Here is a 26,633-nt window from a genome sequence, read left to right as displayed (position 1 = left end):
TAGTCACATTAAAAGAGTATCTCAAATAAGGCTCTTTAAGTGAAAGAAGCAATTAAATAGATATAACTAAGGTAATTCAGGCAACATCAAATTAAACATTTGTCCTAACAGGTTTGAAACAGGTTCATCAGACAAAACGTAACCTAAAAGTGTCTATCTACTCATACTGATAAAATTCCAATACCAATTGATAATAATAATATTGGATAAGAATTACTTATAGATTTGGCCTCCGATGACTTCGAATGCACTCCAAAATTCACTTTCGGTGTTCTAAATCATACTCTCCAGTCGCCAATCGCATAACCCCTAAAAAAGTCTAAAGTCTGCTTTTTTATAGCCATCAAATTGTACCATAACGTGTTAGAAATTGCCTAGAAAGGGGCTCATCGCGCACACAATGTACTACATCATGCGTGCGATGCTACGTTGGCAGCTCTTCCATTTGCGCGATGGCATACGATGCCACTTTTCCTCTATTCTATCACGGGCGCAATGTAGTGCATGATTATTCAAGTAGCTTGCTCGCTTTTGCTCCTTTTTCATCCAAATTTCTTTAAGTCCCCAATTCTTCATACTTGGTCATTTTGCTTCATTCTTTGGCCGTTATTCATCAAATTTGATCATCTTTAACTTGTTATTATTTGTTTTTTTGACAGAAAACATGCAATGACATAGTTTTATCACAACCTCAAACTTGAATTGTTGCTTGTCCTCAAGCAATTTGCTTGCACTGTAAATTCCAAATAGAAAAACAAGTTATAACAATAACAAGTAAACATCATCATATGAAATTTGTTTTACTTGACCATCATTCTAGATTCCAACTGCAATCCAGCAAATTCAGAAGACATCCTTAATCTTTGAAAAGTACTCAAACAGTCTCTCATCTCACCATGACTCACTCAATTGATGGGGTACTCTCTCAATCAACATGCAAAACAACTTATACTGAGTTTGATCAAGTTCTAATAGAATCCGAGGAGCAGGCAAGTGTAAACCATCCATTCCCTTTTCAACCGATTTTTATAAGAAAAAGGGTTTTACACACTTCGGATAAGCAGAAAGATGTTGATCAAAGGTTTGTTCGCGCAAGTGGAAAAACAATTTATGAAATGGTTTGGCTTGGTTTTAAAAATTGTTTGACTAGAGAAAATTACTCGACGTTGGATCGAGTACTATTTTTTTGTTATTTTGAAAAGTTAATTTTACGCTAATCTTGAATTAATAATTAACTAATGCAATAAGGACAAAATAAAGGAAAACGGTAAAAAATTTACACGTCATGGGAATGGCGGTACATTTTTTCGAATGGGGATATAACAAAGCGATTAACATACAAGCCCATTAAACAAGTAAACGTAAAAAACAAGGATCTCATTGTAAGAAGACCCAAGAGAAACTCAAGGAATCAGAAATAAACTGAAATCTAGAGTACTGAACTTAGCTCTAAACTAACTTACAATGGATTCATGTAGGAATCACTCTATAAGAAGTCAAGCAAAAATGATATTACAATGTCGAATTTGCAACACAATGAGAGATCCAACAACTCGATAAACTAAATACAATACTTATAATAGAAAAAATAAACTGAAACTTAAAGTATCGAATTTAAATATAAGCTAATTTAAGGTGAATTCATGTAGGAATCACTCTATAAGAAACCGGGCAACCGAATCTATGCGTCCAAACGATTTTCGAAAGCTAAATTGGATTTAAACTTTGAAATCGCAACACAATAAAAGGCAGCAGAAACCACACATATTATTTACAACCAAAAAACTAAATAGAAGTTAATTAGGTTATAACTTAGATCACTAATTGTTATGAATATGTAGTATAAACAAATATTTATCGTGACAAGACCCAACTCATTACTACTTTCATATGGATAACAACAGTAATGAAACAAAAAGGTCCAATACCATCCGTAGTATACAACACCGCATAAGGATAAAACAATACAAGATAAAAAAAGTTACTAGAGTTTTCAAATTAAAATTTAAAGCTATCAAGACATATGGAAAAATAGTTAAAGGCACTAGACTATTGTTAAAACAAACAAATAAAATAGAAACAAAAACGAATAAAGAAAAGTAGCAAAATTTTGGAGTGCAAAGTAATAAAGGTTAATACAGAGTTCGAAGGATGTGTTACTTGGCATGAGCAATCATGTTTTTTCTTTGATACTCTTCATTCATTTCCCGAGAGTTAGATATATGAGAGAAAGGTCCTTAATTTTCAAGCTCTCATTGTTTCATTTTCTTGAGATGTTGAGAGAGATGAAATGGGTGGCATGTGTTGATTCTAAGTGTTGGCAGCAATTTTGGTAAAACAAAGAGTGTTCACAAAATGTCATGTGTGATGTCTTAACATGAGATATCCTATGTACCTGCTGGAGTTAAAGAGCATGTGCAAGCAGGATTGTTTCAGAATAACACATACAATGACAAGGCTTCTGATATTGGTTGTACCTGCTGGAGCTTATATGGAAGACATGTTCATGCAGGATTGTTTCAGATGACATACACAATGTCATGGTATCTGATATGGCTGTACCTGCTATAAAAGGAAATTGGATTATACAGGATTTTTCTAGGATGTCAGACCCGATGTCATGACATCCTGTACACAGAACATTCAGTATGAATGTCTGGTGTTTTGTGATTGCACAAGTATTGGCAATCATTGGTTGATTGAAGATATGGCTAGCTGGCGCATTCAATCAGGGATTTCAACCAGATTTGATTATTTTCCAAGGAGATCTATACAACTGTTATAAAAAGATTTGATTGGAAAATATATTTAGGGTTTTCAAGATATCCAAGCCCAACAGATTGCTTCTATAAAAAGGGGCTTAGAAAACCTGTTTGAACACACAACCAAGACTGAGCGAAATTTAGAGAGAGAGCTAGGGTTTGTGTGTGTAGGTTATTCAAGTCATCCATTGATGATTGAATTGGACTGATTTGTCTTCTTGATCAAAGCTGTGAAGCAAGATCAAGAGTGTGTCTTCTTGATTGAAACTGTGAAGTAAAATCAAGAGTTTTGTAATTGAAAAGTATTTTCTTTTCACAAGGATTGTTGTTTAAAATCACGGGTGTGTGATTGTAAGGGAAGTGAGTGGGTTCTCATATCTAAGAGTGCTTAGGTAGAAGTTGCACGGGTAGAGATTAGGTGAGAAATACTGTAACTTGTTGAAGTGTACGGATAGTCTTTGAACTAATTCTATTATAGTGAATTTCCTTCCTGGCTTGGTAGCCCCCAGACGTAGGTGAGTTGCACCGAACTGGGTTAACAATTGCTTGTGTGTTTTGCTTTACAATTCTGTTTATATTTCCATTGTGTATTAACAGATATTAATGTCGTAACATCACCTTCGACATCTTATATCTGATACCAGAATTTCAATTGGTATCAGAGCAGGCATCCTGCTCTGGCTCTGGGTGAGATCTAGGGAGAATACTTTCTGGTACAATGGAGAGGGATGGAGGATCTGTTCATAGGCCACCAATTTTGGATGGTTCTAACTATGACTATTGGAAACCAAGAATGGTAGCTTTTTTAAAATCCCTTGATAACAAAGCTTGGAAAGCTGTCTTGACAGGCTGGGTGCATCCTGTAGTTACTAAAGAAGGAGAAGTCTCTGCTGAGAAAAAGCCTGAAGAACAATGGTCCAAGGAGGAGGATGACCTAGCCCTTGGGAATTCTAAAGCTTTGAATGCCATCTTCAATGGAGTGGACAAGAATATTTTCAGGCTGATAAATAACTGTGAAGTAGCCAAAGAGGCTTGGGACATTCTCAAGACCACTCATGAAGGCACATCTAGGGTAAAGATGTCTAGACTTCAGCTGCTCACCTCCAAGTTTGAAAACTTAAGAATGAAAGAAGATGAAAATATTCATGAATTTTACATGAGCATTCTTGAAATTGCCAATGCCTCTGGAGCTTTGGGCGAGAAGATGTCAGATGAAAAGCTGGTAAGAAAAATACTAAGATCACTCCCCAAGAGATTTGCTATGAAAGTCACAGCCATAGAAGAATCTCAAGACATCTCAAATATGAGAGTGGATGAGCTAATTGGATCCCTCCAAACATTTGAGATGGGAATATGTGATGGAGCTGAAAAGAAGGCCAAGAGCATATCATTTATGTCAAACACCGAAGAGGAAGATGAGGAAGGTGGTCACGACATTGATGGAGACCTGGCAAATGAGATAGCAATGCTGGGAAGACAGTTCTACAAACTAATGAAAAGGGTAGATGTCTGAGCTAAGGGCAAAGTCAAAAACATCACATCTGACATCAATAAATCCAACAGCTTTGGTAAGAACACAAAGTCTGAAGAAAAGCCCAAAGAAGTTCAGTGTTATGAGTGTAATGGATATGGTCATATTAAAACTGAATGTGGGACCTACCTCAAGAAACAAAAGAGGAGCCTTGTAGCCTCTTGGTCTGATGGAAGTGAAACTGAAGAAGCTACAAATCATGTGAATGCTTTGACAGGAAGATGGGGGTCTGAGGAAGAGTCAATCGATGATGAAAGAACATTTGAAGAGCTGGATACTACCTACAAAGAGTGGTGCCACAAAAGGACAGGAGTGTGCAGACAAGTTGAAAGACAGAAGTAAGTGATAGCTCAGCTAAAAAATGAGAAGAAAGAGTATATGGAAACCATCTCAAAATTGGAAACTGAGGCTGTATTCTTGAATTCCAAACTAGATGAGATGACTAAGTATGTAAAAATGCTTAACAATGGGTCTGTCACCCTAGACAAGATTCTCCAGACTGGGCAAATAACTGGAAACAAATCTGGCATTGGATTCAAGGCTGAGTGCAAATGCAAATCAAAATCCAAACCTAAGAGCAGCCATGTTAAAAGCAAACCTGAGATGTCACATCAGATGTCACAACAGCAGAAAGGGAACCATCAAAGATGGAAATGCCAATACTGTGGAAAATTTGGCCACCTGAAGCCCTTCTGTTATAAGCTATATGGCTATCCTGGTCCTGTTCAGCCTCAACACCAATCTAGGTCCAAACATCACAAGACTGTCAGCAGAAAGCAATGGGCTCTTAAGACAAAGGGCACAAGTCTAATAGCCCACACTTCCCTCAGAGTCTCAGCCAAAGAAGATTGGTATTTTGACAGTGGTTGCTCCAGACATATGACTGGGAACAAAAACCTGTTGACTGAACTTCATCCTCATGCCATGAGTTATGTTACCTTTGGTGATGGTGCAAAAGGTGAAATCAAGGGAATGGGTAGGCTAGATTTCCCTGGGGTTCCCGACCTTGATGATGTTCTACTTGTTAAGGGATTAACAGCTAATCTTATAAGCATCAGTCAACTATGTGATCAAGGTCTGAATGTAAACTTCACAAAAACTGAATGTTTGATTACTAATAAAGAAAATAAAGTAATCATGAAGGGAGTTAGGTCCAAAGACAACTGCTACATGTGGAGCTCTCAAGAAACTGGATACTCTTCAATGTGTACCTTAGCTAAAGAAGAAGAAGTGAAGATATGGCATCAAAGATTGGGCCATCTGCACCTGAAAGGTATGAAGAGAATCATATCAGTAGAAGCAGTTAGAGGGATTCCCAACTTAAAGATTGATGAGGGAAAAATCTGTGGAGAATGTCAGATTGGAAAACAAACAAGGATGTCACACCAGAAGCTCAGACATGACACAACTACCAAAGTCCTAGAACTACTTCATATGGACTTGATGGGACCCATGCAGGTAGAAAGCCTTGGTGGGAAGAAATATGCATATGTGGTGGTGGATGATTTCTCCAGATACACCTGGATCAATTTTATAAGAGAAAAATCTGATGTGTTTGAAGTCTTTAAGGAGCTGTGTCTGAAACTTCAAAGGGAAAAAGAAAGTCATGTTATCAAAATTAGAAGTGATCATGGAAAGGAGTTTGAAAACAGCAAATTTGCTGAATTCTGTTCTTCAGAAGGAATTCATCATGAGTTCTCATCTCCCATCACTCCCCAGCAAAATGGTGTGGTGGAAAGAAAAAATAGGACTCTGCAAGAATCAGCCAGAGCTATGATTCATGCTAAGAAGCTACCCTATCATTTTTGGGCTGAGGCCATGAGCACAGCCTGCTATGTCCACAACAGAGTGACATTAAAGAAAGGGACTCCCACAACTCTGTATGAAGTCTGGAAAGGAAGAAAACCTATAGTAAAATACTTCCATGTATTTGGTAGCAAATGCTATATATTGGCTGATCGTGAGCAAAGAAGGAAGATGGATCCCAAAAGTGATGAAGGAATATTTTTGGGCTACTCAACAAACAGCAGAGCCTACAGGGTCTTCAATTCAAGAACCAATGTGTTGATGGAATCCATTAATGTAGTGGTTGATGATCAACAGATTGATGTCACGGACGATTTCGAGACATCTCTGAATGATTCTCCAGCTGACTCCTCAGACAAGAATAAGGAAGAAGAACCACCTCAAGCTGAACCTGAAGATGACAAAATCAACAAGGGACCCTCTATCAGAATTCAGAAGGATCATCCCAAAGACCTTATCATATGAGACCCAGATAAAGGAGTCACTACTAGATCAAGAGAAGTAATCTCACATGGCTGCTTTGTGTCAAAGATTGAACCTAGAAATATCAAGGAAGCCTTGACTGATGAGTTCTGGATCAATGCCATTCAAGAAGAGTTAGGTCAATTCAAAAGGAATGAAGTATGGGAATTGGTTCCTAGACCTGAAGGAGTAAATGTCATAGGTAAAAAGTGGGTATATAAGAATAAATCTGATGAACAAGGGGTTGTTACTAAAAACAAAGCTAGATTGGTAGCTCAAGGATATACTCAAGTTGAAGGAGTTGACTTTGATGAAACATTTGCTCCTGTAGCTCGCCTTAAGTCCATTAGATTACTGCTTGGAGTGGCATGTATTCTGAAATTCAAACTGTTTCAGATGTATGTAAAAAGTGCCTTTCTAAATGGCTACCTAAATGAAGAAGTATATGTTGAACAGCCTAAAGGCTTCACAGATCCAAACCTTCCAAAACATGTGTACAGATTGAAGAAATCCCTCTATGGGTTAAAACAAGCTCCCAGGGCTTGGTATGAGAGGCTCACAGTGTTCCTCACTGAAAATGGATACAGGAAAGGAGGTATTGACAAAACTCTGTTTGTGAAGAATGAAGGAGGGAAGCTCATGGTGGCACAAATATATGTAGATGACATAGTATTTGGTTGAATGTCAGAGCAGATGGTTGAACACTTTGTTAGACAAATGCAATCTGAGTTTGAGATGAGCCTTGTTGGAGAACTGACTTGCTTTCTTGGGCTACAAGTCAAACAGATGGAAGACTCTATCTTTTTATCTCAAAGCAAGTATGCCAAGAACATTATGAAGAAGTTTGGCATGGAGAATGCAAGTCATAAAATAACTCCTGTTCCTACACATGTAAAAATCTCCAAAGATGAAAATGGTGTCAGTGTAGATCAAAGTCTATACAGAAGCATGATAGGCAGTCTACTATATCTCACAGCAAGCAGACCTGACATTGCATTTGCTGTTGGTGTGTGTGCTAGATGAATGATCATGGTGCCCAAATTCTTCAATAATACGGGGAACAAATCACTAGCAAACGGTGAAAGGACCCACTGGCGACTTCAAAGGATAAAATTGCAAGCATACGACAATTATCCAAAAGAATTTGGGCACCATGATCATTCATCAGAAGTTCATATGAGTTGTGACATCACTTGGAATCAAGATTTCAAGTGGTAGAGGCTTGAAAGTCATCAAAGCATGGCTCAGTCAACCAAAACCCTAGCAAAGTCAACTGTGGTCAACTGTGCATTTAATCAGTGATTTGATGGTGGGAAATGGTTTGAGAGGTCTCATTCATGTCCATACAAGCCTCATATAACATGTCAAACATCATTATTGAGGAATTGGAGGTCAGACAAAAAGTTTCCCAAAATAGCAAGGACCTGTAATTTTCAACTGCCAAAAATGGAAAGTTCTTCTCCTCAAAATTATATCCTCAAGCAAGCTTCAAATCAAAATTTGTCCAACATGAAAGTTGAAGATCTTGCTCTTGCCTTTCCAAAAAGTCCAAGAACATCCATTTCTCATTTATGGTTGGCAAGTTATGATCAAATCATTTTCAAGAAAAGTTGAACTTCAAGGAGGCATAACTCTTGAACCATTTGGCCAAATTGGGTGATTCTTTGTTGAGCGAATCCCATTTGACATGAGCTATCATAATGCATCATTACATTTCATCAAAAATCATCACATAAAAAGGTCATTTTTCAAGTGAACCATTTAAATTTTGGTGGGAAAAATAGTGAATTTGAAAAATACACATGATTTTCACTCCAAACCACTTCCAATAGCTTCAAAACAGAAATTGGGACTTGCTTCAACTGGTTTTACACTGTTCCATTGATCACACTTACATAAGGGCATTTTGGCATTTTTACATAACATGTGCATTTTCACTAATCCAATCCATTGTTGCTAATCTTGATTAAGGAAGTGGATTAACAGGGACTATAAATCATTAATCATAACAGAATTTCGAAATCCACAATCACAATCTCAGATCCAAATCACAAATCACCAAAATTCTCTCAATTTCTCTTCAAACTTTTTTCACTCTTCCATCGAATTTCATCATTCTTTCTGCTTTCTTTGGTGCTAATCATCATTTGCAGATGTTGTTGAAGAACTGTTAAAGGCAAAAGGTGAAAGAAGCTTGAAGAATTGGAACTGTTGGAACCTTGCTCATCCATGGCATTTTTGAATTTCTTCATCATCGAGCATTGTTGAGCTGCATACTTGACTTCATTCATCTCCTGCATCATCATAGAAGATCTGTTTTCATAATCCAAGCCTCGAAACAAGCAGAATCAAGATCTGCATCCTTAAGAGGTAAGAATTCGAGTTCTCCAATTCTTGCAATTAGCATATGGCTTTGGTAGATCTTAACATGTAGAGTATTATGCAACTTGAATCGTGCGTTTTCATTGATTATTAAGGAAGAAATCTGGATTTAAAGTTTGGTTGCTAAAACTTCTTTGATTCGATTCTCTTGCCATGCGTAACATTAGAATAAATCGTTGCTGGATTGTTAATCTATGATGAGAGACGGTTGGTTTGATATGAATTTCGTGCATTTTCATGAACATTTGTTCTTGAGTGATTTCTGGATGATGAACTGGTTGAAGGCGCTCACGAACACGTTTCCAGATCGTGTTTGATTCACCTTGCCTGGCTTTTGCATGTTTTAGCTGTTTGTTCCCCATGAAACCAACCACAGCATGACACCTCACTTAGTGAAACGCGGCGTTTCACTAAGTCGCGCCTTATTTTGAAAAGCTACACAGCTCGATTCCACCTGATGACTTTTTCGCCTTGGCTTTGTTGTATTATTTTCCATATATGCCTAACATGTTAACATGCTTCTATTTCACTTTTTTATTTTTCTTCCACAATAAAAAAATGATAACTCACTCAAAAATAATCCAAATCATGTGCAATTTTTTGTGGAATGTTCATCATCATGTCCTTGATTTTTGATGATTTTTAATAATTTTGTGCACGGGTAGAAAAAATAAATGCCTGGGGTTTACTTTCATGTACCATTTCTTGCACCTTGCCTCCTATTTCTTTCATGAAATGATGATGCCTCATTAGAAATTCTTGAAATTTTACATGAATGATCTAGACTCATCCCTGGTTATTTTGGTATATGGTTTGTGATTTTTGAGATCCTGGATTGTGAGATATATTGTAATCTTTGGAGGTGTGACAATGTATGTCACACCATGTCTTGTTCATGTTCTTGATTTTATTTTCCATGCTTATGCTATGCCAATTGCTCTGGATTTTTGCATTCTAATACTTAGGGATGTCTAGTTTGCTTGTGATTTTTCCTGGAATGTTTGAATGCATTTTCTATTTGTTTGAGAATTTTCCCTCTGTTTGGTCAATTGTTGATATTTTGTGAGTCATGACATCATATGATTTGTGAAATCCTCATGCATTATTGGATGGACTTGAAATTTGGCATGTGTAATGTAGACATCTTGAAGTTTGCCATGGATTTGATTGCATTCATTTATCATGTTTGGTTGCTGTTTTATGATTGCTTGAAGTTGATGCATGATTTGTGGCCTTGTTTGAGCTTGCTTTTGCATACCATGACATTGTTGATTTTAATTGACTTACTTCCACTTGTCCAAATGACATGAAATTTGGTGTGTTGCTTATTCAATGTGTTCTGTTTAAGCATGATTTTTCCTGGAATTTATTGAGCCATTTTGGTATTGATATGCTTGTGTTCATTCTGTTTACATCATTGGGTTCTTAACTTGCCTAGTTTGACATGATTTGCTTATGAAATGCAATTGGTGAATGCTTTTGATATAGGACCAACTGGAGTTTGTTCTTATTTGATAAATCTTGGTTTTGATCAAGTTTCATGTTCTGTTTTAAATATTTTCTCCTCCTTTGACCCTAGGCTTTGGCCTAAGGGTTTACTTCTCACATTTGAGTTTGATTTTCAGGTTTAAGAAGCAATTGCTTTAAGGAGATTAATTCAAGTTGATTGAGTTTGGTTTAGTTGATTGTGATGAAATAACTTGGTTTGTTTTGTAGGATGCTAACTCATTTGGTTTGAGTTTGTGCTTTGCACATGTGATTGATTGTGTTGACTGTTGGTTCATATCTTGTCTGTTTTGACTTTGTGATTGGTATACTGATTATATTTGATTGATTTCAGGTACCATAGTTGCTTTAGTTCCTTTGTGAACTTGCTATTGCTTTGCTTTGCTTAAGCATTGAGGTAGGATCCCTTGTCTCCATGTAGTCTGGAAGACCTGGCCTGTTACTTGGCCAGGCACCTGTCTGAAGTCCTCCTTAAGAGGCAATGTTTGTGATTGTTTAACTTTGTCCCCAAGCAGGAAAAGACCTCATGTGAGGCAATTGGTAGACAAAAGAGATATGTAGCCTATTTCCTACTATTCTGTGAGTCACTCACCTTGCTCACACCACATGTGTTGATGCATAGTGAGTAAAAACCCAAGATCTATCGAGTCCTTAACTTGTGGAGAGAGTTCCTACTTTATGAACTCCTACACCTTCTGATATTCAATGCTCTCCCTGACCAGGGATAAGAGTAAGGATGCACACCCCTCATATCCTTTCATCTGCTTCACCTTGGCTCTCAATGTCAAGGTTAAGAGCACCATTTACCCCATTCCAGTTGACTTTTAAGTCTAACCCTTTGATTGAGCCTAATTGTTTGGTTATAGTGAGTGCTAAATGACTTTGTTTGATTGATTGCTTGGTTCATTTGTACATGTTTGCTTGATTGCCTTTATGCATTTATCATCATTAATTGTTCATTATTGCATGATCATCATTTCATACTCTTGTGATCCATGTTTGGTTTACCCATTGAGGACAACTGTAAGTCCACTCATTGGCCATTGTTCCTATTATTTGGAAGGGATAAAGTGTAAGACCATTTCACTTGGCCACTTATGTCCATTGCTTAAATGCTTGTTTGTTTGTTGTATGTGAGGATGCAATTATAAGTCCATGTTGTTGGCATTTGTATTCCTATGATCATCCTTTGGAGGTTGGTATAAGTCCAGATAGATTGGCATCTGACATCCATGTTTTATTTTATTTTAGGAGATTGGAATAAGTCCATTTATTGGCATCCGGTATCCGCCTTTGTTTGTGAGATTGGTATAAGTCCATTATTGGCTTCCGGTATCATTGTTTTGTTTTAGGAGATTGGTGTAAACCCATTTATTGGTATCCGGTATCCGCTTTTGTTTGTGAGATTGGTATAAGTCCATTGATGGCATCCGGTATCACCTCGCTTTTTATTTGCTTACTTGCTTTGTTGCCTCATTCCTAAGGACACACTTGAATCATCTTCTATATGATCTCAAGAGGTGAACCTTTCTAAGAAGTTTTACACTCCACCATCCATACCCTCTTTGTCCTAAACCTTTTCACATTGTTAATTCAAAAACTTTTGACTTGTTGTGCAAACATTCTTCATGTCTTTTCAAATTAGAAACCTGGACCCTAAGTCCTTGACTTTTCAAACCTCATTTCATGACACTTCTTTGAATCAATCTTAATCATACCTTGACCATATTTTGTGAATACTCATAATCAATTAACTTCACACATTCAATTATTTTGTGGCTTTGCCCATTGTTAATATGTTTTCATGCATTAGCCTTAGGTTTTAATTACCATAGTGGTTGATGTAAATCTTACCTTATCCTTAGTGAGTTGATTGTAAGTCTTCCATACTTATTCACTACGCCAAAAAAGACCTATGAGAGCGCTTTTTTTGGCCTTTAAAAGCGCTTAAAAGCGCTGCCGTAGGTGGCGCTGCTATAGGTTTTAGCAGCGCTTTTTGTTTACTAAAAAGCGCTGCTAAAGGTTGTCAATAGAGAGCGCTTTTTAGTAAAAAGCGCTGCTAAAGGTGGTATATAGACAACCTTTAAGAGCGCTTTTTACTAAAAAGTGCTCTCTATTGACAACCTTTAGCAGCGCTTTTGAGTAAAAAGCGCTCTTAAAGGTTGTCTATATACCACTTATAGCAGCGCTATTTACTAAAAAGCGCTCTCTATTGACAACCTATAGCAGCGCTTTTTAGTAAAAAGCGCTCTCTATTGACAACCTATAGCAGCGCTTTTTACTAAAAAGCGCTCTCTATTGACAACCTTTAGCAGCGCTTTTTAGTAAAAAGCGCTCTCTATTGACAACCTTTAGCAGCGCTTTTTACTAAGAAGCGCTGTCTTTTCCTCTAGTAAAATAACAAAACGCTGCCTTCAGTTTAAGCCTACCATTTCAACCTGTAATATTTTTTGGGAATAATCCCATAAACCTGTAAATCAAGCCTCTCTAATTCAAGCATTTGGAGTCATAATTCAAGCATTTGTAATTTTTTAAACCAACACAAGCAAACCAACACAAGAATGAACACATTTGGAGTCATAATTCAAGCAAACCAACACAAGGATAGATAGGCACTGAACACATTTGGAGTCATAATTCAAGCATTTGTAATTTTTTAAAGCAAACCAACACAAGAATGAACACATTAATCTATCCATGAAATTAAAGATATCACTAAAATTATAAAGAACTATACACAAGTCAAAACTAATATGTTATACGGCCTATTTGGAGTCATAACTAATCTGTTAAAAATATAAAGAACTATACACTTGCCAACCAGAAACCATTCTTCATCAAAGTATTCATGTTATTTTGAAACCATTATATACTAATTAATCTTTTCTCAATAAAATATTGACACAATTCCTCCTTGATTTGTTCCAACTGCAGTCTCGTGTAATGAGCACACTTGTATTCATCAAAGTACTACATAACAAAACATAATATGCATGATTTAGTTAAAAGTAATAAATAATATGAAATATTCGATAAATATTAAAACAAATCCTAAGTTATAAATCCATACCGTGATTGGAATCTCTATTTGATTCATATTAATGATTTCCCTCATAAACCTCATTACAAAGTATCCGCAATCGATACCGTTGCGCTGTAGAGGACACTACATAGAAAAATAAATAAGAATGTATAGTTATCTTTTCTTATCAAGTAGCATCACTATTATAAGCAAAATTGTGAAAATTAAAGTACCTGCACTTTTATCCACGTAATGTTGCTGGATTTAGTACGTGGTACTCGAGCTTGTCTTTGAGATCGGAACACTTTTATTGATCTAACAAAATAAAAACATATATTTAGAACAATCTCACATAAATATACACGAATATTTAGAACAGTCTCACTTACGTATCAACTAATTGCTTCATATCCGGATAATTTGTCCATTCACCATCTATCGAATTCAGAAAATATACCACTTCTTTTAAAGGATCAATAGCAAGCAACAACCAGTGACACCTATAAATTAAAACAAAAGTTTATATGGAAATTTTTTACATAAAAGAAACAATTAAAGATTAGAATAAACTTAGAATTAAAATCTAACCCTGAATTATACGGCCAAAGATACAAGTTGTTTGTACTGCTGGCCATGAATCTCTTGACTAAGTACTCTCTACATGAATCCGGTTCCCTACAAATTAATGCTTTGTTGACCAGGGAGGAAGACACGAAACGGAATCTGTTTGACAATTGATCATTCCCGCGCATGAAATTGTCATACAAGAACCTTCAATAAAAACATAATAAACATTAGACTATTTTTATTGAAATGTGTAAATAAATTGTTCAAGTAATTAAATAATATATAGATCGGATTACCGGATGTATGTGTGTATAACACCGACGCCTAATTCTTGATGCCGAAAAATATGTTCCAGATCTTCTTTTCCGATTGTTTCAGTGCATGAATAACCAAAGATATCTTCCTCCATATCCAGTAAGCGAATAGCACCAGCTGTTGCCATATCTGATGAGTCAACAAGTGTTTCAAGAGATATCTGGTATCGAGGCACAAAAGCACCTTTTTTTGGCAAATATTTCACTGGAAGATCCCTTTTGTTTTTCTGTCGACTACCAATTTTCTGGCTCAGTTGTTGTGACCCTTGAGCAAATACCTATAAATCATATAACATAGGTAAATTATAAAATCATGCATTTTTTGATTCGGATCATATAATTAACACTTTCAATATACCTCTTTTTGTGATGCAACAGACTCGTTGTGCCGCAAAATCCCTTTATCCTTAGATGCGGGTTTTGTAGGCGTCTAAAATTACCATGTAAAAAAAATTAACTTAACGGTTCAGAATTGACATTTGAATACTAAAAGATTCATAGTGGTTTTTGAATTCAACATACCTCATCATCAATGAAAATGAGATCCAAGGGCCATGCAACAAATGATCCTATTGCATCTCGCAGCAATGTTGTCTCTGAAACAATGTCAGGTATCGGTAGCAACGCATCCTTATCTAATACAACATCAACCGATACTTTAAGGTGTCCATCCGGGAGCGGTCTATAGTGAAGTAAATCTCCCGAAGTGTTGTGCACTTTTCCCTTGCCAACTAGGCGATAAGTCGGTGACGATAAGTATAGCTGACAAGATGAAATGCCCTAAACCAATAATAAATATGTTACTTTTAATGTGTATATATTTCACTAGTATGTTGAAGCCGTCCTCGCATGGTGGATTGTTGATTTGGGTTGAGTTTTCTCCCATTGGTAATGAAAAGCCTTAGTGCTTGTGTTTTAAAATGAACTCACTAATTTTTGGAAATCTTTTAGCCGAACTACGGCGTTTTGATCCTTACCTTTGATGGAAGGTACGTAGGCAACGGGTTCATCCGTTCAAACACAAAAATAATAAAATTGTACATTCTTTTCTCATCATCCCATTCATGTTTGCACAATATGTCAAAACAAATAAACATTTTTATACAACAAGTGTGAAAAGGGCTCCCTAGGAGTACCTAGGACGTGATGGGTGCCTAACACCTTCCCATTGCGTAATTTACCCCTTACCCAGATTCTCTGATCTTTTTCATTAGTTTTCTACGTGTAAAACTTCTTAGGTTTTTGTTCGCTTTTTAACCAGTTCTTAGGATAAATAAAAGTGCGGTGGCGACTCGATTCATTGTATACATTGCTTATGGTTTAATCAATAAATCATATAGCGACGAATACACCGCTACAGAAAAGTGGCGACTCTGCTGGGGATAACATTAGACCTTCCCTGGTGGTATTGCCTACTTTTCACCCTTGTTGTATGATATTTGTTTATGTGTTATTTGACATATTTTTGTACAATTTGGGATAACTGTATTGATTGTAATGTTTGAATTGCTTGATATACAATTGCTGTTTGCTTTGGTGATCTCTGTGAGATGAGTTCTATACCCGAACTCGGGTGCACTCTAGGATAGGAGAATGGCATAGTCTTGTTGACTGGTGTGGAGTATTCCTTAGCCAGTTGACTTGCGAGTCCATTCACTTGGTGGAGGTCATGTTGGATTAATAATGTCATACAAGTCATTTGTGGTTAGGCATTATTCGTTCAATCATGTGCCTTAGAAGCCAAGGACCTTAGTTTACCAAACCCATCTTGGTCTATTTTTAGGACGTAGTGCGGAAGTCGTTCAGGTGTAAGATCTGATGCGATTGTCACGCGATACTACACTCATAAGAGTCTCTCTTGAGAATATTTTTGGAATACGAGTATTCGTTTCTCCGATAATATCCGAGAGATGGGACGATGATTACGGGAACCTCTGGTAGAACATGTCTAGCAGGTTTAAACCCTAGTACACTCCCTTTGGGTGGTTCTTAACCAGGACTCCATGCTCGTGACTCTCAGCAAACCCGTGATTCGTGGTTGAGTCGTTCAAATATCGTTAAATCAATGGAACTTGGGCGTTGATAAGGTGTAAACCATAATCCGCCAAAATGGATGATTGATATTAAGGATGTTAGAGCCGGTTCATGTACCGTTAATATCAATGGAACTTGGGTGTCGATAAGGTGAAAACCTAAATCCACCAAAATGGATGATTGATATTAGGGATACAACGAGCTTTCCCACGACCTTTGTTTGGTGTGCTTTGCTTGATCCTTGAGTGTGATTGTTGCATTCATGCATTCATGCATTCATCTGCATTTCATGTCATCAGAAAAAGAGAACATTTTCAAGGAACTTAAAGGGTTTATTTGCAAAATTTTCAGACATGGAAAGACCGAAAAGGCATACAAAGAAGTACAGCTTTAGACAGCCCGATGTGAAAGAGTTAAGGAATCTGACATCTTATGTATTAGATCCCTTGGGTTTCAAAGCTCGCTATGGGAAGCTTCTACCTCTGTTGACCACTCAGGTTGATGAGGGATTGATGAGTACTTTGGCTCAGTTTTATGATCCTCTGTATCACTGCTTCTCCTTTCCGGACTTCCAGTTGCTGCCTACTTTGGAGGAGTATTCTCATCTTATTGGGATCCCGATTCTGGATCAGGTGCCGTTCAGTGGCCTAGAGAGTATTCCGACTGCTCGAGAGATTACGGACTTGTTGCACATAGATGAAGCTTTGATTAAAGCTAATCTGACTACCAAAGGTGGAATTCAGGGTTTTCCTTCTGATTTCCTCGTTGCTCAAGCTACCATCTATGGGAAGGCCATGAGTGAGGATGCCTTTGAGGCTTTATTTGTGCTGCTCATCTATGGATTGGTGTTGTTTCCCAACTTCGACAAATTCGTGGACATGAACGCCATTAGGATCTTCTCAGTTCTTAATCCTGTTCCTACTCTGTTGGGTGAGCCTATGTCTCTTTGCACCTGAGGAATGCAAAGGGTGGAGGAGTTATCGTCTGTTGTCTGCCTTTGCTGTACAAGTGGTTTATTTCGCACTTGCCGCAGACTCTTACCTTCAAGGAGAACAAGGGATGTCTACGGTGGTCTCAGAGACTCATGTCTCTCACTAATGACGATATCTCTTGGTATGATCGCGTGTATGATACCGTCCAGATCATTGACTATTGTGGTGAATTCCCTAATGTGCCTCTTCTTGGTACATGTGGTGGGATCAGCTACAATCCTATCTTAGCACGACGTCAGCTTGGGTTCCCCCTAAAGGATAAACCTCATAACATTCTGTTAGAAGGTGTATTCTTTCAGGAGGGTAAAGATCCCCAAGGCCTGAAAGCCAGATTTATCCGCGCTTGGCGCAAGATCTGCAAGAAGAGTAGGAATGAATTGGGTCCGAAGAATTGCATTGCTTTGGAGCCCTATACCTCTTGGGTTAGACAGAGAGCTTCTGTATACCTTATGCCATATGATCATCCGAGACCTACACCGTTGGATGTGGCTGGGCCTTCAACCCTCCCTACCCAACGTGTATAGGAGTTGAGAGAAGAAGACTTTTCACGTGCTTGGATCCGTGAAAGAGAAGAATTGCTTCAGCAGCTTAAGGAGAAGGACGCTCTGATTGAATTTCTCGAGCATCGGGTGATCGATGATCCCAACGACACGTGGACTTCCTTGCTTCCTCAGTCTTCCAAGTTCTGGAAGAGGAAGTATGATCAGCTGGCTAAGGAGAAAGCAGATATGGAAGCTGCCTATGAGAGAGAGATCAAGAAGCTGTGTGTTTCTCGTCTTCCAGCATCCCGAGCTATTAGGGATCCATAGGATGTTATTTTCCTTTTCTCCTTGTAATTGAATCAAAAAGGATGTACTTCTTTGTCTCGATTATATTGAATGAGATATTTTCCATAATGACAGTAAATGCTTTAAAATTTAAAAAAAAAATTGCAAATAATACCCTAAGGGTTCCTTGAAAATAAAACAAAGCATATGCACGAGCATTTCATGCATCATTTTGCATAAGCAGGTACCTTGTTTCTGGTCTTCTTGCCCTAACTCTGTGTTCTTCATTTATTTTGAAGACAAGCTGACTCACCGGTACTATACTCGAGCCAATTCTGCCAGAGTTATGGATCAGCTAGAACAAGAGAACAGAGAACTGAAGGAAGAGGTCGCCAGACTTGGCGCTCTGATGGAGCAACTTCTTGCTGCTCAGAATCAGCCTGCTCAACCGCCTGCTACTCCTGCCCAGAGGACGGTTATATCAGAGGTCGCTGTTCCGACTGTGCCAGCCGCCAGTGCTCATTTTGCGTCTCACGCCATGCCAGCCGGGTTCCCTTGGGGTATGCCTCCGGGTTTCATGCCTGATCTGCCTGCTCCAACTTTTGCTCACATGCCGGCATCTAGCCCGGTCCCTGTTGCTGCTCCTTCTGTCGTGCATACCATGCCGAGGGTAGACAACACCATCTATCATTCCGAGCCGTCTGAGGGCTCGGATGTCAATGAGAAGATGGAAGCAATGAACGACCAATTCCTTGAGCTGAGGAAGGAATTGAAGACCCTCAGAGGTAAAGATTTGTTCGGCAAGTCTGCTGCCGAGTTGTGCCTTGTTCCCGGAGTGAAGATACCGATTAAATTCAAAGTGCCTGACTTTGAAAAATACAAAGGGAACACCTGCCCTCTTGCTCACTTGGTCATGTACGCCAGGAAGATGTCAACCCAAACGGATAATGATCAGCTTCTGATTCATTATTTTCAAGACAGTCTGTCCGGTGCTGCACTCAGATGGTACATGAGTTTGGACAGTGCTAATATCCGATCCTTCAACGATCTTGGCGAAGCCTTCGTCAAGCAATATAAGTACAACGTTGATATGGCGCCTGACCGTGATCAGCTCAGGGCCATGTCTCAGAAGGACAAGGAAACATTCAAGGAGTACGCCCAGAGGTGGCGAGAGCTGGCTGCTCAGATTACTCCACCGCTAGAGGAGAAAGAGATGACTAAGATCTTCTTAAAGACTCTTAGCTCATTCTATTACGAGCAGATGGTAGCAAGTGCTCCCTCTGATTTCACCGAGATGGTGAACATGGGGATGCGACTTGAAGAAGGTGTCCGTGAAGGACGTTTGGCAAAAGATGAGAGCTCTTCTTCTAAACGGTATGGGGCGTTTAAGAAGAAGGATGGGGAGGCACATGCTGTGCAATCCCATGCCAAGCCCAGAAGACCCTCTGTTCAGAGGAAGCCTGCACGACGCAACAGCAATCAGCACCAGGTGGCTCATATAGCACCTGTATTCAGAGACAGTGCTCAATACCAGCAACCTCAACATCAGCAGCAACAACCTCAGTATCAGCAACAGCAGTGTCCACAGCAACAGGCTTATCAGCCTCGTGGAAGTACAACCAACCAAGCTAATTTGAATTATGATAGGAAGAAGATCAGCTTTGATCCAATTCCTATGTCATATGCAGAGCTTTATCCTTCCCTGTTGGAAAGGAAGTTGGTTAGTCCCAGGGATCCTCCTGTCGTGCCTGCAAATCCCCAATGGTGGTATAAACCAGACTACACTGTGTTTATCATTCCGGTGCTCCGGGTCATAGCATTGAGAATTGCTATCCACTCAAGACTAAGGTTCAAGACCTTATGAGATGTGGGATTCTGAGCTTTGAAGATTCAGGCCCGAATGTTACCAAGAACCCATTGCCCGCGCATGGGAAATCTGTTAATATGGTCCAGGGGTGCCCTGGGAAATATAAGGTCAAATATGTCAGCCATATTAGACAATCGTTGGTCGAATTACAGCGGTTGTTGTGTCAGTACAGCTACATGGAGCATGACCACGACAAGTTCCGCATTTGTTCAGTCAATCGTCTGGGTTGCAATCAGGTACGAAGAGAGCTTCAAGAATTGCTGGATGAAGGTACCATTGAGATCCTCCAGAATCGCAATGTTGATGAGGATGAACCAGAGGTTAATGTGATATCTCCTGTGTTCAATTTGCCCGAACCTGTTGTTATCCGCTATGATAGCAGCAAGCCGAAGGTCTCTCCGTCTTTGGTGATCAAGCCTGCAGGCCCTGTGCCTTATGCTTTTGATAGAGCTGTGCCGTTCAGGTATAATCCCGTTGCTGTGCAAGATGGGGTAGAAGTGCCTTTGCCTTCAACGTCTGTGACCAATATCGCTGATGTGAGCGGGTTGACCCGTAGTGGTCGAGTATTCTCTGCACCTCCCAAGGCTCCTGTTGCTTCTGATACCGTTGAGCGTCCTGTTGGGACAGCTGGTAATATTCAGAATCCGGCACTTGCTGTTGCCGAACAACCCTCCTCCTCTGTACAAAAGGCTCCTACTTCTTCAGTTGGCCCGAGTGGCATTATGAATGAAGAATCTGATGAGATGCTGAGGCTCATCAAAAAGAGTGAGTACAATGTTGTAGACCAGCTTCTACAAACGCCATCCAAGATTTCCGTGTTATCTCTGCTGTTGAATTCAGAACCCCATAGGGAGGCTCTGCAGAAAGTCTTGGATCTAGCATATGTTGATCACGACGTCACTGTTGATCAGTTTGATGGTATAGTTGCAAACATCACTGCTTGCAACACTTTGAGTTTCTGTGACGCTGATCTCCCTGAGGAGGGAAGAGACCACAACATGGCTTTACACATCTCTATGAACTGCAAATTAGATGCCATGTCCAACGTGCTGGTGGACACTAGATCATCCTTGAATGTATTGCCAAAATCCACACTCTCCAAGTTGTCATATCAAGGTCCTCCCATGAGGCAGAGTGGTGTTGTTGTGAAGGCATTCGATGGGTCGCGCAAACCTGTGATTGGGGAAGTTGATCTCCCAATCAAAATTGGACCTAGTGATTTCCAAGTTACCTTCCAGGTAATGGATATCCACCCATCTTATAGCTGTCTCTTAGGCAGACCATGGATTCACGAGGCCGGCACCGTGACATCCACCCTACACCAGAAGCTGAAATTTGTGAAGAACAAGAAACTGGTTGTGGTAGGGGGAGAAAAGGCTCTCCTGGTTAGCCACCTGTCTTCTTTCTCATATATTGACGCTGAGGATGAAGTTGGAACTCCGTTCCAAGCTTTAACTATTGATGAACCAATTGAGAAGAAGTCTCCTTCATTCACTTCCTACAAAGATGCGAAACTGGCCATTGAATGTGGTGCAGTTGCTGGTTTAGGGAAGGTGATTGAGCTTGAAGATAATAGATCCCGGGCTGGCATTGGTTACTGTTCTGGGGCATTTAATGAGCAAGGTTTGTTCAAGAGTGGAGGATTCATCCATGCTGATCAACCTGAAGAAGCTGCTGCTATCTTGGAAGAGGATGCAGAGGATCTGAACAATTTCGTCATTCCTGGTGGTGTCTGCCACAATTGGGTCGCTGTAGATGTTCCTACAGTCATCCATAGATCAGAGTAATTGTTCACTTTGTTTAAAACCCTTCTCCCATGCCAAAAGGAGAAGTGATGACATTGTTGGCAGCATTTAATACAATGATGTTTTCGTTCAATTAATGCATTGTTAAACATTTGTTATTCCATTTGTTTTCACTTTTTGCTTTCTACACGAAATCAGTGATCATAAAAAACCCATAAAAACAAGAATAAAAGCAAATATTTTTCATCTGCATAATGATTTGCTTGTTTAAATTCTAAAGTTTTTCATTAACCAAAGTCATTATGCAGGTTGGTTCTAAAACCCATTGAACATAATGATCCAACGCCATCTCCCAATTTTGAGTTCCCTGTATTCGAGGCAGGGGAAGATGATGTTGAAGTAATTCCTGATGAGATTACCCGTCTCCTTGAGCACGAGAAGAAGATCATTCAGCCGCACCTTGAAGATCTGGAAACAGTCAACTTGGGGTCTGAGGATTGTGTTCGTATGGTAAAGATTGGGGCACTTCTTGAAGAGTCTGTCAAGAAGGAGTTGATCAGCTTGCTACGAGAATATTCAGATATCTTCGCTTGGTCATATGAAGACATGCCGGGTCTAGATACAGATATTGTGCAACATTTCCTACCTTTGAAGCCTGAGTGTGTGCCTGTGAAGCAGAAGCTCAGAAGAACTCATCCAGATATGGCAGTGAAGATCAAAGAGGAAGTTCAGAAGCAAATTGATGCGGGGTTTCTGGTGACTTCTACATATCCTCAATGGGTGGCCAACATTGTGCCTGTGCCTAAGAAGGACGGAAAAGTCCGTATGTGTGTTGATTACAGAGATTTGAATAAAGCTAGTCCCAAAGATGATTTTCCTCTACCACACATTGATATGTTGGTAGACAATACAGCTAAATTCAAAGTCTTTTCCTTTATGGACGGATTTTCCGGATATAATCAAATCAAAATGGCACCCGAAGATATGGAGAAGACAACATTCATCACACCTTGGGGAACATTCTGTTATCGAGTGATGCCCTTCGGTTTGAAGAACGCCGGAGCCACGTATCAACGAGCTATGACTACCTTGTTTCATGATATGATGCACAAGGAGATAGAGGTCTATGTTGATGATATGATTGCTAAGTCCCGAACGGAAGTTGAACATGTTGAGCATTTGTTGAAGCTTTTTCAGCGTCTGAGGAAGTTCAGACTTCGCCTGAATCCGAACAAATGTACATTTGGAGTCCGTTCCGGCAAGTTGTTGGGTTTCGTTGTCAGCGAAAGAGGTATTGAAGTTGATCCTGCCAAGGTCAAAGCAATACAAGAGATGCCTGCACCCAAAACTGAGAAGCAAGTCCGAGGTTTTCTTGGCCGCTTGAACTACATTTCCAGATTTATATCCCACATGACTGCCACATGTGCGCCGATATTCAAGCTCCTCCGGAAAGATCAGTCTCATGATTGGATCGAGGATTGCCAGAAAGCTTTCGACAGTATAAAAGAGTATCTGTCTGAGCCTCCGATCTTGTCTCCGCCTGTGGCAGGAAGACCTCTGATTATGTATTTGACTGTGCTTGAAGACTCGATGGGTTGTGTCCTGGGTCAGCAAGATGAATCAGGGAAGAAAGAATCTGCTATATACTACCTCAGTAAGAAGTTTACTGATTGCGAGTCTCGGTACTCTATGCTTGAGAAGACGTGCTGTGCTTTGGCTTGGGCAGCTAAGCGTTTGCGCCAGTACATGATAAATCATACAACTTGGTTGATATCCAGAATGGATCCAATTAAGTATATCTTCGAGAATCCTGCTTTAACTGGGAGGATTGCCCGTTGGCAGATGTTGTTGTCTGAGTATGATATCGAGTATCGAGCTCAGAAAGCTATCAAAGGTAGTATCTTGGCTGACCATTTAGCGCACCAGCCGATTGAAGATCATCAGTCTGTTTAGTACGACTTCCCAGATGAGGAAATTCTGTATTTGAAAATGAAAGATTGTGATGAGCCAACGCTTGATGAAGGTCCGGAACCTGGTTCCAGATGGACGATGGTGTTTGACGGCGCTGTAAATCAGTACGGAAATGGAATTGGGGCAGTAATCGTTACTCCTCATGGCACGCATATTCCGCTTACAACAAGGCTAACTTTTAAATGCACGAATAATATGGCTGAGTATGAGGCCTGTATTATGGGACTTGAAGAATGTATTGATTTGAGAATCAAGCATCTTGATGTGTATGGTGATTCGGCCCTGGTTGTCAATCAGATCAAGGGTGAATGGGAGACGAATCAACCAAGTCTTATTCCATACAGAGATTATGCGAGAAGGATTTCAACATTCTTTACAGAAGTTGACTTTCATCATATCCCTCGAGAGGATAATCGGATGGCAGATGCTCTTGCTACGCTTGCTTCCATGATTGTGGTCAAATATTGGAATGAAGTTCCCAATATTGCCGTGATGCGCTTGGACAGACCAGCTCACGTATTTGCAGTAGAAGAAGTGAATGATGACAAGCCTTGGTATTTTGATATCAAGAATTTTCTCCAGAACCAGGTCTACCCGCCTGGGGCATCTGTGAAAGATAGGAAAACTTTGAGAAGGTTGTCAGACAGTTTCTACCTCAGTGGTAAAGTGCTGTATAAGAGAAATTTTGACATGGTTTTGCTCAGATGCGTGGATAGACACGAAGCAAACTTGTTGATGACTGAGGTCCATGAGGGTTCATTTGGTACTCATTCCAATGGACATGCCATGGCTAGAAAGATGCTGAGAGCAGGCTACTATTGGCTGACAATGGAGTCTGACTGCTGTAAATATGTGAAGAAATGCCACAAGTGTCAGATTTATGCGGATAAGATTCATATTCCTCCGACACTTCTGAATGTGATTTCATCACCATGGCCTTTCTCCATGTGGGGAATTGACATGATTGGCATGATTGAACCGAAAGCGTCCAACGGACACAGGTTTATTCTCGTAGCAATTGACTACTTCACCAAATGGGTTGAGGCCGCTTCGTACGCGAACGTGACCAGACAGGTGGTTGTGAAGTTTATCAAGAACCAGCTGATTTGCCGTTATGGTGTGCCAGATAAGATCATTACCGATAATGGATCTAATCTGAATAACAAGATGATGGATGAGTTGTACACTGAATTCAAGATTGCACACCATAATTCTTCTCCCTACAGACCCAAGATGAATGGGGCTGTTGAAGCTGCTAATAAGAATATCAAGAAGATCATCCAGAAGATGACAGTTACGTACAAAGATTGGCATGAGATGCTGCCATTTGCTTTGCATGGGTATCGTACGTCGGTACGCACTTCGACAGGGGCAACCCCTTTTTCTCTTGTTTACGGCATGGAAGCTGTTCTCCCAGTAGAGGTGGAGATCCCATCAATGCGAGTCTTGATGGAAGTCAAGTGGACTGATGCTGAATGGATTCAGAGTCGTTACGACCAGCTGAATTTGATTGAAGAGAAGCGATTGACTGCCATGTGCCATGGTCAGTTATATCAGCAGAGAATGAAGAAAGCGTTCGATAAGAAGGTCAAGCCTCGTGTGTTCCGAGAAGGTGACCTCGTGCTCAAGAAAGTCTTGTCTTTCGTGCCCGATTCCAGGGGCAAGTGGACTCCAAACTATGAGGGTCCATATGTTGTTAAGAGAGCCTTTTCAGGCGGTGCTTTGATACTTACAACAATGGATGGGGAGGATTTCACTCGTCCTGTGAATTCAGATGCAGTCAAGAAATACTTTGCCTAAAAAAAAAGTAGTATATGCAAATCAAAAACAAAATGGCTCGCTAAGTTGAAAACCCGAAAGGGCGGCTTAGGCAAGAATGAGTGTCTCGGTGGAGAACCCGAAAGGGTAATCCAGGCAAAAATTAGAGACATAAAAAAAAGAGGTATATTTGCATCCCGCTAGATTGAGTACCTCACCATGGGGCAATCTAGGCAAAAATTAGGGATTCGGCAAGTAACTGCATCCTGACAAGACTTTCTGGCCACCAGCTGCCTGTTTGTCAGAGGATTCTCGATTCGTCGTCAACTGAAGCTTCGAATACATCGAGATTCAAATTGGTAGAGAAAGGATCATTATGTTCAATGTAGCCCTCTTCCAATATATATCACTGATTTCAAATTTGTACAGATCTATGGAGTCTTGCCATTTGCGGGCTACCATTCCATCAAATAAATTTGAGCTTTTATCCAATTATTTGCACTCTTATTTGTTTCCGTTCAACAAATGTTTTGCATGTTTTAATTGATAAAATATCATTATTTTAAACAAAGAATTTTTCAAATCATTGCTTTAAACAAAGTGAATATTCATAATGATGAAAGGATACTCGGGAATGTCTCAGTGCTCTCCCGAGGGTGGTATGATTCCCAACAGGTAAGACATTGGTTCATATTCCTGGCATTTGGTTGTATCCTCTTTCTCCCGCTTTGCTGTTGGGGTTGTTCCATAAGCAGAGTTGTTGTTGGGGTTGTTCCCCAAGCAGAGGTGGTTGTTGAAGACTCAGTTTCTTCTCCAGCAGTAATCTCCCCAGAATGGGTGTTCTCCTTGTGGTAGATTCAGTGGTTGGTGGATTGATATCCCGGTACTTTACCGCTTTCCCCAGCATTGTCGCAAGCAGAGTTGTTGGTGGGGTTGTTCCCCAGTATAATCGTAAGCTGAGTGTTGTTGAAGACCCAGTTTTCCTCCAGCAGCAGTTTCTCTCCAGCATGGATGATGTGTTTGGAAGATTCAGTCAGTGGGTTGACATCTCCGTACTTTATCTATCTTCTCGGCACAGTCGCTAGCGGAATTGTTATTCTCCCCCTTCAGCATGGTTGCGTTCTTTTTTTTTTTTTTTGAGGATTCG

General features: G+C 39.7%; 1 protein-coding gene across 1 annotated transcript; it reads right to left on the bottom strand.

The window, feature by feature from the left end:
- Positions 1-715: 715 nt before the first annotated feature.
- Positions 716-26,599, bottom strand: LOC127094755 (uncharacterized). Its single transcript, XM_051033546.1, has 9 exons — positions 26,543-26,599; positions 14,875-15,132; positions 14,711-14,782; positions 14,335-14,630; positions 14,060-14,242; positions 13,861-13,971; positions 13,705-13,786; positions 13,520-13,615; positions 716-733 (listed from the first exon to the last, which is right to left on the bottom strand). The coding sequence occupies exons 1-9, from the start codon at positions 26,597-26,599 to the stop codon at positions 716-718; spliced, it is 1,173 nt and encodes a 390-aa protein (XP_050889503.1).
- Positions 26,600-26,633: the final 34 nt, after the last annotated feature.

Source organism: Lathyrus oleraceus, chromosome 6 (assembly GCF_024323335.1).
Source record: "Lathyrus oleraceus cultivar Zhongwan6 chromosome 6, CAAS_Psat_ZW6_1.0, whole genome shotgun sequence".
NCBI classification, from domain to species: Eukaryota; Viridiplantae; Streptophyta; class Magnoliopsida; order Fabales; family Fabaceae; genus Lathyrus; species Lathyrus oleraceus.
This window is presented reverse-complemented; position numbering and strand designations above follow the sequence as displayed.

Bases quoted from the DNA above. Each gene is read 5' to 3' on its own strand.
- LOC127094755 (XM_051033546.1), bottom strand. From the start codon at position 26,599: ATGCTGAAGGGGGAGAATAACAATTCCGCTAGCGACTGTGCCGAGAAG. The intron at 14,783-14,874 runs GTATGTTGAATT...TGGTAATTTTAG, and splicing joins TCATTTTCATTGATGATGAG to ACGCCTACAAAACCCGCATC. The intron at 13,972-14,059 runs GTTAGATTTTAA...TTTAATTTATAG, and splicing joins CTTTGGCCGTATAATTCAGG to GTGTCACTGGTTGTTGCTTG.